Source organism: Eimeria maxima, genomic scaffold, assembly GCF_000499605.1.
Source record: "Eimeria maxima Weybridge genomic scaffold, Emw_scaff855, whole genome shotgun sequence".
NCBI classification, from domain to species: domain Eukaryota; phylum Apicomplexa; class Conoidasida; order Eucoccidiorida; family Eimeriidae; genus Eimeria; species Eimeria maxima.
In genome coordinates this window covers 2,960-15,283 of record NW_013566814.1, presented here as the reverse complement: position 1 = coordinate 15,283, position 12,324 = coordinate 2,960, and the positions used below count along the sequence as shown (strand labels likewise).

At 50.5% G+C, this 12,324-nt stretch overlaps 3 protein-coding genes across 3 annotated transcripts; 1 reads left to right on the top strand and 2 right to left on the bottom strand.

The window, feature by feature from the left end:
* Positions 1 to 1,350: 1,350 nt before the first annotated feature.
* Positions 1,351 to 3,726, bottom strand: EMWEY_00044460 (hypothetical protein, conserved; the record flags this gene model as incomplete). The annotated part of the gene is made up of 5 exons (XM_013482933.1): positions 1,351 to 1,586; positions 1,864 to 1,898; positions 2,195 to 2,334; positions 2,755 to 3,042; positions 3,472 to 3,726. 5 exons carry the CDS (start codon positions 3,724 to 3,726, stop codon positions 1,351 to 1,353), a joined length of 954 nt encoding a protein of 317 aa, XP_013338387.1.
* A 933-nt stretch (positions 3,727 to 4,659) lies between these two features.
* Positions 4,660 to 6,342, top strand: EMWEY_00044450 (ribosomal protein L15, putative; the record flags this gene model as incomplete). The annotated part of the gene is made up of 3 exons (XM_013482932.1): positions 4,660 to 4,673; positions 5,397 to 5,523; positions 5,866 to 6,342. 3 exons carry the CDS (start codon positions 4,660 to 4,662, stop codon positions 6,340 to 6,342), a joined length of 618 nt encoding a protein of 205 aa, XP_013338386.1.
* A 758-nt stretch (positions 6,343 to 7,100) lies between these two features.
* On the bottom strand, positions 7,101 to 12,072 carry EMWEY_00044440 (hypothetical protein, conserved; the record flags this gene model as incomplete). The annotated part of the gene is made up of 4 exons (XM_013482931.1): positions 7,101 to 10,586; positions 10,700 to 11,063; positions 11,340 to 11,410; positions 11,596 to 12,072. The coding sequence occupies 4 exons, from the start codon at positions 12,070 to 12,072 to the stop codon at positions 7,101 to 7,103; spliced, it is 4,398 nt and encodes a 1,465-aa protein (XP_013338385.1).
* Between the last annotated feature and the right edge of the window lie 252 nt (positions 12,073 to 12,324).

The window sequence follows — 12,324 nt, the reverse complement described above, 5'->3', positions numbered from 1 at the left end:
TGCATATACCTGCCATGATATAGCATGATGTGTGATACGTTCACTTGCCATATTTAAAATCTAAATTACACTAATTGTTCAACTGCTCACATGATTAGCAGTTCATCTAACAATAAAGGAAAACTGTATTTTACAGCTTAAAGACCGATCTGCTGCTTGAGCGTTTGTCAACATTTGTCAAAGTACTCTCTATACGAAGGTGAATAACTATTCAGTGCGTTTAAGTTACATTCAACAGGAAAAATTCTTCTTTACTGATTTCCCTACAGAATATCGAAACTATCTCGTATGTTTTTCCCATATTACGTTTCATCAGTTTAAATATCTACATTTTTATTCTGTGTTCGTGTGCTTTTTTACTGACACTCTGGTGAGTCGGTGCGACAAAGGCCAGAGAGGCGCCCTGAGACAGCCATCGATGCTCGAACTCGCTGAAGGTGGGTTGAAAGCCTGAGTAAAGAAGCAAACAAGTGTTGACTACAAAGGAAATAATATTCATTGACTCCCGTAAAAATATCAAAGGGCATTGTGTTAAATAATACCCCACGCAAATATCAATTCAACAGACTCAAACCAACGATACTTAGAAAAGCACACAAGAGCGAGCCAACGATACACCATATATCTCCAAACAAAAGTACTTGTTGCTTTGCTCCGTTTGTTATTTGCACAGAGACAAACAATCATTTGTTTGTTCTGATGACAAAAAAAAAAGAGCGATGCAGCAGCAGTAGCTCAAGCACACATGTCAAAAGGAAGTAGGCATGAAATAATAGGCTGCAGAGCAAGAAACAAATATACAGAAGCAAATACAATACGCAACCACACGAAATGGCGAGAGAAGGAAGCGGTGGCCTCACCCAGTCCCAATTCATCCTTTTGTTTTTTGTTTGTTTGTTTCTCCTCTTTGTCTTTATATGCCCTGAAGAAATAACAGCAAGTGCACGTAAATGCAAATGCAATAAACGGGAAAAGATACCCTGGGGACCAAGGAGAAATAACACATGTCCAGAAAATAGCATTTGAGGCACAAAGAGATCAGTGAAGAGGAAGAGCAGACAATGAAAAGAGAAAACAAAACGGAAACAAAAGAGAGGACAAAGACGGAGACGCAGCTTGAAGTCACTGAAGGCACAGATATCAGACACGAACATTGATGGGCAAATGACAAAAACAAGAGGGACAAAATGGCACACAGCACATTGCACCAAAAACACAACACCAAAACGAGAAAAACACCGAAAGGAAACACGGGTTGATCGCATGTTGCTCAGGGTTTGGGGCTTATTGCATATTGTTTAGGGTTTGTGTTTTATTACTGTTTATTGTTGATTGTTTAGGGTCAATTGTTTACAGAGTAACGGCAAGAACATGAGTAAATTTGTAAAAAGGCTTTTCTTCTGGTGGCATTTCTTCCGTCTCCAAACTCCAAGCAACGTCTCCAGTAAGGGACAAAATGCCCTCTGCTACCAACACAAGAGGCAAGTTGCGATAGCGACTGCTGATAAACACAGCCGGGTTCAAATCCGATAAACCTACAGACCCATCCTTGCTGCTGTTGCTGCTGCAGGGGGAGAGGATCTTTCCTGCGGACGACACAAAAGGAGGAAACGCAATACGAGTTTGGGTGAGAGGCGCAACCGGAGAAGTAAAATATTGTTACTCCTTGTTCCAACTATTATATATATGAAGTTGAGATATACAGCTGATGGGCAACAACCGCTGCATCGTTAGGGAGGCTAGGTTGATCAAAAACAGCGAAAACGAAGGAGGCCCAAAAACAAACACGCACGCAAGCAAACAAACAAACACAGCAAAATAAACGAAAGGAGGTAAAACTGATAGGATGCTACTAAGACCTACGGATCTGCGCCTTCATACTCGCAGGAGCATGCGACCTGAACACACCACAACCAGTTAGGCAGAAAAATAATAAAACAACAACCGATAAACAAGGCAGATAGGCACACTTTCATGTGATAAGCACGGACTCGTCAATTTTGCGTTTTAAAAGAACACCGGCAACAGCAGAAACAGCAACCACAAGGCAAGTAGAAGGACTATTCTGTTGCATCTAAAGGGCAGCAGCAGCAACCCCCTCCTCAACAGCAGCAACAACATCCGCAGCAACAGCGGCGGTCTCAGCACCAGCAGCAACCCGCGCAGCAGCCCTAGCAGCAGAAGGTATGATTACTCTGCTAGTTGTAGTATTTGATCTGAGAAGCAGCTGAAGGCCTCGGGATACTGGCGAAGGGAAACAAATGTAGAAAAACCAACAACAGCCCCGGAAGACGAACCGCCACTTGCAAGGCGGCTCACGTTGCCGATGTTTCCCTGAAGAACAACACGAAAGGAAGACAGCCAATTAATCCACGCATATTATCACCCATTACATATACGACAAATAATAATCAACCATTACAATGATGAGGAATCAACGGGTGGATTAAGCAACTCGCTAAGAAAGATGAGACATACAGTAATATGCCATTTATGACAATAATCATATCAACCAAAACAACGCAGGCAAACGGGCAACAAACAACAGCGAAACGCAAAACAACAGATGACAAACGAACCGAGAAAATAACAGGTAAGCAACAAACAAACAAGAAGGGCCAAGCAAAAGCCAAACACCAGACACCCAAACAGAGAAACACGTAGAAACTTAAGCATTGTGAAGCCGCAGTGCAAACCACGACCTTTAAACCCTAAACCCTAAACTGATGGCACAAGAACAAGCGATAAACAAACCTGTGCTGCAATAACCGCGGCAATTTGTCTGATTTGCTGTCTTGACAATTTCAGTTGTGAGTAAGTTCGTGTTTGAGTCAACAATAAAAATAAATCATGTTCGTCTGCCTCCCGCGGATCGAACAGCGTAAATGAGGCCTCCACTTCTTCATCGTCATCTCCATCATCATCTTCATCATCGTCATCATCTTCTTCTTCTTCTCGTTCGCTTACTTCATTGTTGTTGCTGTCTTCGTCGCCTTCGTCACTGCTGTTGCCTTCCCTTTCAGTTCCTTGACTGTCTTCTCCCTACAAAGAAAATCAAGAGGTAAGTACGACAAAGAGCTAAAGTGATATAGTATAATGCAGACAAAAACATTAAACAGACGGCAATGCCAATAAACAAAGACACAAAGACACCAAAGGACACAAACGGACAAAAGGCACGAGGCACAGGAAACAAAGACAGCAGAGTCCTCCAACATATCCAGTATTGGCTCAACATTCATTTGCTGAGTAATCTACCCACTTATATGCCTACTATTTGTTTAGCTGTATCCTAATATGTTCTTGTATCTACATACTGATGTGTCCGTTTGCTTGAGTAATAATCTGTCTACTTGCTCGTTCGTATATTGGTTTACTCATTTTCTAGTTCGTCCACTTGCATAATTATTCATTATTACTTTAGTTTTTGAGTAATCTAGATATTTTATTTATCTGTTGAGTTTTCCTAACCTCATTTGTTTTGTCTTTCCCATTTTTGGTTCGCCGAATGAACTGCAAATCCTCCTCCTCGTTGTCGCTGTCACTGTCGCTTCTGCTGCTGCTGCTGTTGTTGCTGTTGCTGCTTATCTTCCTTTTGCATGGCTTGCTGGTTGTCTGGCTACTGTCCCCGTCTTCTGTAGATGCTGATGCTGCCTTTGTTGCTGTTGCTGTTGCTGCTGCTGCTGTTGGTGCTTCTGCTTCTCCTGTAATTTTTCTGCATTGCATTTTTTGCATCTTCCTCTTCGTTCTTTCTGTGCCTTCTGTCGCTTTTGTATCGGCTTCCGCCTCCACATTCTGTTTGTTTGTTCTTGGCTTTTGCTTCATCGTCTGCGATAAATAAAATATAGATCAACCGTCAGACGTCGGGAAATTCAAGCACGTCACGACGCAGCGGAGGCCGCAAGTTCTGCAATTATTTGTGCTGTCGTTCTTGCTGCTTCTGTTGCCCTTGCCGCTTCTGCCGCTGCTCTGCCAACGTTGTTGTTGCTGCCGCTGTTGTGGCTGCGGTTCTCGTTGCTGCTGCTGTTGTCCGCTGTTCCTGAAGCTGCGACTCTTGAACTGCCTTGGCTGCAGTTGTTGCTTTATCTAGAAGGGATTCTACTGCCCTTCTGTTATTGCCTTCCACCCCTGTTCCCGCTGTTGCGGCTGCAGCTCGACAGGGCAAAACACACGGGAAGGCGAGATGGTCTGTTTCACCCCAGGCTGTCTGTACACCGGAGCAAATTAGAATTAATTTAAAGCATCATTCAATCCACGCAGTTTCAACAAATGTGAGAAGAAGACTAAAGATGGCATCCAGGGGCGCCGCGGAGGCAACTGCTGTTGCAGTTAGAAAGGGGCTAGTTGTGTGATTTCTTTCTGTTATAAAAATTAAATTCAACTAAAAATAATTTAACAGCCCACTCGCCAACGGCATATTTCCATCCATTCTACATTGCAGACATATGCAACCCATTGGGGCTACAGAGCAGGCACGTGGGGCTGCAGCAGCTTCTGCAGCTGCAGCCGCTGCTGGCAGCAACCGCAGTGTTGCTGCTGCAGCGCACGGAGGAGATGATTGCGACTTGTGGGGTTCTTTAAAACGTCGGCTGTCTGTACACCGCATTTGAATTTTGCTGGAGTTCATTTGTCTGTTTTCTCCTTCCCTCTCCAGCGAAGATGGGGGCCTACAAGTACGTTTGATGCTGGTGCTGCTGCTGCTGCTGCAGGTTGTCCGCCTGGAGCTTGATTCTCCGGCTCCTGCTGCTTGCCCTGCGTCTTCTTCCATTCCTTTGTTCTGTTTTGTCGATTTTTGGATTTGCTTCATCTCCTTTTTTTTTCTTTTCCCGGCAGCCGCCGCCTTCTTCGCAGCAGGGCTCCCCCGCACCCCACGCATGCAAGGGAAGGGGATGGGCCTTTGTTCGGTTGCATTATTCGGCTCATGTGGTTTAATGCTGGTGATTTGTTACGTGTACTTCGTAAATGTATATATTTTGATGTAGGGGTACTCTGTTCAGGAGTGGAAGGGGAGCATCCCTTCACTGGACTTAGCGGCCCCTCCTGCCTCGTTGCTCTGTGGATCCATTTTCTCATCTCGCCCTCCCCCGTGTTTGTTAATTCCTTCCAGTGCTGGAGGAGTCTTCCTTTTATATCGGGGTTTTGGGTCATGTTAATTTTAAGGGTGTGATTGTTGGGTTTGTGTCGGTCCGCTATTGCCTGATTTGTAGTGGGTCTAGTCCCTGTAGTCATGGTTTGTGGACCTAATCCTGTACTGCTTATGGCTGATCTTCTCCCCCAGTTGGCATTGTGCGTGAGATGTATGGTTGTTTGTGCAATTGGTGTGTTCTGCTAAGTATCTTAAAATTGTAAGGGCAGTCCACACAGATGTTGGCATGTATTGCAATGCATCTGTGCAGGTATCTAGAGGAGCTGTGGAAGAAGAAGCAGGCGGACGTCCTCCGCTTTCTGCTTCGTGTGCGCACATGGGAGTACAGACAGTTGCCTGCTGTTCACCGGTGCAGCCGGTCTTCAAGGCCTGACAAGGTACCACACGAAATAGCGCTTGAATACCCCGGCTTAACACATACACTGCCATATTGTTGCTTGTTTGCCCTTTAGATTCACGCATAAGTATGTTTGCACTGGAATTGTTGCCTCGCTTTGCATGTCAGTATTTAAGTTTGTTTTCGTCTACTGCATGGATGGGCTGCTTCCAGGGAGTTTGAAAAGGTAGACATGGAAAGCTAGCTTGATGTATGAATTGGAGCAGAGCAGCAAACGCAGTTTGCTTGTTGGGGTGACGATATTTGAGCAATAGTCTGGCGACCTTATTTCGCCGAACGGAGCAGTAGATGGATTGTTGTGGACGGTGTTGGGCGGCTGCAGGCGCGTCGTTTGGGCTACAAGAAGAAGCAGGGGTTTGTGATTTACCGCGTGCGGGTGCGCCGTGGAGACCGGAAGCGGCGGGTAGCAAAGGGCATCGTGTACGGGAAGCCTGCGAACCAGGGTGTCCACAAACAGAAGAGCACGATGAACCTGAGACAGGTGGCAGAGGCACGCGTAGGCAGAAGCGTGTGCAGCAGCCTGCGGGTGCTGAACAGCTACTGGGTTGGACAGGACGCCGTTTACAAGTACTATGAAGTCATCCTCATCGACCCCCAGCACAACGCTATCCGCAACGATCCCAGATACAACTGGATCTGCAAACCAACCATGAAACACAGAGAGCTAAGAGGCCTCACCGCGGCAGGCAGAAAGAGCAGAGGGCTCAACAAGAGAGGTGCCTTTAACACGAAGATGATGCCCAGCAGAAGAGCCAACTGGAAACGCAGGCAAATGCTACAACTCCGACGCTACAGATAAGCCGCGTCATTCTCCACATGCACGCGTACACTTATATATATTGTATATATTGTTATATATATCTTGTTGTGTTTGTCGATCGGTGCAACGGATAGACGCAACATCGCGTGTACGCATGCTCGGTATGCTTTATTGTGCTGATCGGGGGCTGACCCGGATTAGCAGAGAAAGAGGAACACCTCCAACGCAGGGGGAGCGCACCCGTCTTTCTCCATCTCCTTCCTTTTCAACAAACGTCAATAATTGCCAACGGAAGAGCAAAACAAGCGAAGGCACCAACTCGCCTGATCGAGCAAAACATGAGGTAGTGCAAAGCACCAGCTAGTCATAGAATAAATGTACGCACAGAATACGAAAACATCCACCGGACGCACGTGCACATAATCGTACAGATTATGTGCACGTGCGTTCGGTGGATGGGCCATGCCTTCGTATAGACGGTATTACAAGCATTGCAGGGGACAGCGCCTATGCTTATATAGGAGTGTACTATAGGGATAGATTTTGTGCTTAGGGGTCGTACGGGGGCCTGCTGGCGCGGGGCACCGTTTTTAGTACATTACCCATTACACTATATATTCTTAAGTATAGACATGTGCATACATTGATATTTATACGTCCATCTAGTGTATCGCATTGAGGCGTTGCAAGTGGGACGCAACACTCGCCGAAGGCGTCTCAGCAGCTAACTGATGCAGCCACAAGAATCAAAGTCTCAACACGCCAAGCAAGGTAATTAGGCGTTCTCTGGCCTTATATCACCGCTGCAGCAAGCCCTGCTGCTCTAGTCGGGTCAGCATGTGCTGCTGCAGCTGTGGAAGCAGCAGCAACATGCTGTTCTGCTGCTGCTCACACCACTGCTGCTGTTCTGCAGCAGGTCTGGAGCAGACATCTACAAGAATGTCGAAGTCACTCTCCTCCACGTCCAGAGGCGACAAGGCGCTTCTTGCAGCATCTGCTGGTGCTTCCGCTGGTGCACGAGCCGCAGCAGCAGCGGCCTTGTCGTGCTGCTTATTGGCTTCTCTAATGATATCTTTGAGAGCCTCTGCCATGGCGACGAGAGGTCCCGCAGCGAAGCAGCGTTCGGGTGCATCGACAGGCAGGGGGAGCACCGCAAATGCTGCAGCAGCATCTGAAATGGTTTGACTTAAAATGTGCCTCCATAGCTGCTGCTGAAGCAGCAGCGGAATGCTGCCACCCCCTGCACACCGCAGCTTCCAGTACACGTCTCGCAGCAAACTTTGCTGCTGCCGGATTGCAGCAGCGTATTTTGGGGGCACACAATCTGCTCCTGCGGCACCTGATGTTGGCACACCACCGGCAGCAGCAGCAGGAGCAGCAGGCCATTCTGTTCCAGTGTCGGCTGCTGCACGTTTTAGAGCAGCAGTGAAGGCAGAGCTGCAGCAAACATCCGCAGCAGCGATTCGGTAGACAAGGCAACGCAGGTCCTCTAGTGCCCGCCTGGTGGTAGCGAGAGAATCAACCAAATGCTGCTTTTCTGCAGCAGATAAACCACTCAACACACCCGTCACTGACTGTTCAGGTTGTTGGTGCTGTTGCTGATGATGCCCCAGGCTGGAAGCGTTTGCAGGGTGCGTTCCTGCACCTAATTCTGTTGGTTCTGCGGATGCTGCTGCTGCTGCTGCTGCTGCATTGGAGAGACCGTGATTTTCAAGCTGCAGCGCCACCGCAGCGAGGATTTCTGCAGCAGATTCAACAGCAGCAACTTTTTCCGGCAACGCCCAAAGGGCTCCTGGACTGTTCTGTCGGCTCATCGGCTGCACCAACTCCAGCAACAGCAGCGGCTCGAGCTGCTGCTGCTGCTGCTGCTGCCTGCTGCCCCGTGTCTCATTACCACCACCACTGCTGCTGCTGTTATTATTGACGGTTTGTTTGAGTTGTTTGTATAGGGGCCAGAGTTCCTTCTCTGTCTGCCGCAGCAGCCAGCAGAAGTGGGGTAGACGACGTTTGAAGGTCTCCACCTCTCCCAGAAGCAGCAGAGGATGCACATGGGGGTCTGATTCCTGGTGTTTTGCAGTTGCTGCAGCGGGAGTATTGAGAGCTGGCGGTTTGCTGCTGTTAATCCGGCTGCTGTGGGGTTTGCTGCGATCACCCTCACCCGAAGGCGCAGCTGCTTGAAGACCTGCCAGTACACCACAGACTCCAGGAGGCAGCGCTGCTGCAGCAACAGCGGCAACGTACAGTCTCACCAGCCGCAGCATCGAGCTCACAGCTGCTGCTGCTGCTGCCGGAGAAGCAGCAGCAGCAGCCACTCCCCATGACCCCTGCAAACCCTCAATTACAACAGCAGTTGCGGCAACCACAACAGGAAGCCGCCGCTGCTTACTCCACGAATTAGCTGCAGAACCTGCAGCACTCAACTCCATTTCTATGGCTGCCAGCTCAGCAGCGGCTGAGGACTCCCTCTGCTGCTGTTGTTGCTGCAACTGCAGCAGATGCTGCCCGTCCCGATGGGGCAAGGAGGGCCCACAATGAGCCGTTGGTGCTGAACCTGCCGCAGCAAACGGTCTCCCAGGCTGCCAGCGCGCGAAAGGGTTTGTAATTGTAAACATGCTGACCTCTTCTCCACACCGGCTGCACATCTTAGCTCTGCCCTCTCCTGCTGCTGCTGCTTCTTCCGCTATATTTGCGCCTATGAAAGATCTCCATCGCTGCAACAAAGAAGAGGCGGGTCTGTTCGCTCCCTGCAGCAGCAGCAAGGGCAAGTGGCCCCCAACAGGCTGCCTCTCCCACGTCTCGCGCTGCAGCTGCTGCAGCAGTTTTGAAACCGACGCTTCTTCAAGCTGCTGCAAAGCAGTTTCCGCACGCAGCAGCAACACATTCGACAACTTGCTGCTGGTACTGCTACTGGTGTGTTGGCACGGCACCGAGGCCTCCGCATCCATTCCTGCTGCTGCAGCTGCTGCTGCTGTGTCCGCAGCCACTGCTGCTTCGGCTGCATCTGTGTCTGTCCGTGATGTTGCGCCCCGACCTTTTGGTGAGGTTGCTGCCTCCCGTTCGCCTGCGTAGGCAGCAGCAGCAGTAACCGCAGCAGCTGCTGCTGTAGCAAGATTCATCTCTTGCTTATCATCTCTTGCATCCGCGAAGGCGTCGCCTGCTGCTTTGAACTGCTGCACTGCCACGACCAAAGAAACGAAGTCAGCAGCAGCAGCAGCGCTGCCCAAGCTGAAGGGGACTGCAGCCAGCACCTCTACCAGTTGCTGTTGCAGCCGCAGCCACAGACTCTGCCGCTGCTGGAGTAGCTGCTGCCTTACCTGCAGCAGGAACAGCCCCAGACGCAGCAACGATGGCAAACCCCGAAGGCGCTCTTTTGCAGATGCAGCGAGTTGGTGTACCGTAGGCCTCTCTGCCTCCCCCTTGCTGAAGCAACAACTGTTGTTCCCTTCTCTGCGGCAGTCGCTGCGACTGGAGCTGTTGCTGCTGCAGTTGCTGCAGCAGCAGCCGGGTGTAGGGGGAGTTGGCATGGTGATGTGGCACCCATCCTTGTTCTCCCCATGCTCCTGCTGCTGCTCTACGACCTGGTGTTGCAGATAGTGTCTGCGTCTGTGTTGATCGTTCATTACGTGCTGGAGCGCCCGCAGACCTTCCCTGGCGTGCCAGCGGCTGAGTGCCTCTGCGCCTACCAGACAATCGAACAGGACCCCCAAAACGCTCATTACGCAAGACACCCCATCAGCAGCTGCTACAGCAGCAGCCAACTCTCCTGCAGAGAGGAGACCCAACAGATCTGCCCCGCCGCCTCCACCCGCCGCAAGAGCAGCTGCAGCAGCAGCGGCAGCAGCAGCGGTTGCGGCGCACGCCCCAGGCTCCGGAAGCAGTAGCAAACGCTTACGAAGGATGTCCACGCCATCTATTTCAGCCTCAGAAAATGCGGCAGCATCAGCAGGCACAAAAGCAAACAGCACTTGGCGCGTTGCCGCTGCGGCGGCGGCGGCGGCTGCAGCGGAAACCGCAGCCCCTACAGAGAATGAAGGCGGCAGCAGCGAATAAGCTCCGAGAGCCGCCAGATACAGGCTCCATGTGTCTTTCCCTGCTGCTCCTGCTGGATTACCTGCTGCTGCCGTTGCTGCTGCCGCTGCTGCTGTGGGTGCTTCTTGATGTGTCACTGCAACAATCCATGGTCTCCTCCAACCGCAGCCGCAGGCGGGAGGGGGGAGGGAACGCGCAGCAGTTTGAAGTGCACAACTCAAAGCCGCCTTCAGCCCCTCCAGAAGCCGCTTCAGCTGAACAGCAACAAGCGCAAACTAACGGCTTTCAGGGGTGAGGTTTCAGGGATGGGTTTTATGGAAAGGGATAGTTGGTGTTTAGGGGATAGGTTAAAGGACTAAGGGTGTACCTTTTGGTTGGTTTCGTGTACATACTGCTGGAGGCTAGGCTGTAAGTTTGCGTTTGTCATCAAGTCCCGAGAAGAAGATAAAGATGACAGCGCAGCGGCCTCCATAAGCAGCGCGGCCTGTAGCGGCAGTTGCGCTGCTGCTGCTGCTCCGCTGCTGCTGCTGCAGCTTTCAGCAGCCAGGGTTGCCGCTTCAAGCTGCTGGAGCCGCAGCAGCAGCTTCAACTCCTGCTGCAGCTGCTGCTTATGCTGCTGCTTTTCAACAATGAACAAAGGAGGAAGCAAGCGGCACTGGCGAATGGAAGACAAGCAGAGGCGGACTGAAGCCGCATCAAAACGCAACCGCTCCAAGGACAGACGCAACTCGCTGTAGAGAAACAAACAAGCAAACGACGAACGAGAAAGCTACAAACCACCTAAAAATGCAGCGCATGTATAGAGTAAGCATTACAAAAGTCCCGTGAATGAAAAGATGCGAATTAATAGCTAACAAAAAAAACGCTTAGGTAAGAGAGGAAGCAATCAAATCAACAACAGAAACTGGCAAGCAAGCATCCGCACCGTACAACCAACAGCAAGAAGCAGGTGAAGGAAACAAACAACAAATGAATAAAACAAACAGACGAAAACTAGTGGCACGGACCTCAAGATAGAGGCAGGTTTTGTCAGTTCCTCTCGCTGTTCCGCGACAAGATCCTTCAGTGCCCCATTGGCCTGCACATATAACCAAGGCCCACACCCGAAGCCCTAACAACTCTGTACACCCAAACCATTCAGAGCTGTTCATCTCTGTTTGTTTTGGGGTCATTTGTTGCCATGAACGGAGACACGCCCAATTGCAATACTGGACGAACTAACTGGAGAGAAGGGAAAACGAAAGCGAACGGCTGCTTAGTCACCTCTTCTCTGCATGCAATTAAAGCCTCCAGGCGCCGCACGATATGCATTATCAGCTCGCCGTCTGCTGCCAGCTGCTGTAGCTCCCAAGAAACGCAGGCAGAATAATTCATGCTGCCTGTTGCTGCTGCTGCTCTTGATGTTTCTTCTGCTGCAGTGGTGTCTAGGTCCGCCGCCGAGCCTTCATTAACGGAGTAGACGCTCGGGAGACGAGAAAGAAAATCTTTCACAACAGCAGGCTTGGGCTTGCTTGTTGATAATGCATGCTCTTTTGCCTGTACTGCGGTGTGCCATTGCTCCTGTTGTTTCTGTTGCTGCTGCGCCTGTTTATGCTGCTGTTGCGAAGGGCCCCCTGTAGACATGGTGTAGTTCATGGGCAGCCCTTCCTTCCCACCGCAGTCTCCTGCGCCATTTGGCTCAGATGGGGGAGGCCTGCGCCTGGAAATGGGGAATACAGAAACCGCAGCAGCCTTCGCCATCTCCGACTCGACACGATTCCTCCGCTGTCGCTGCTGCTCCTGCCCACCCTCGGTTGGTCAACTCGCGCGAGTTGGCAACCGCTCAATGGGAGGCCCTCCCCCACGAGTGGCCCTTAAGATCCAAACTGACCCGCAAGTGGGAGAATGAGAGAAAAGCACGGGCAAGGCAGATGCAGCTGCAGCTGCAGTCTTCGGCAAGGGGTATTCCCCCCAGGCTGACGCGCTCTACTGGTGTTTAAAATAAGAAAGCGG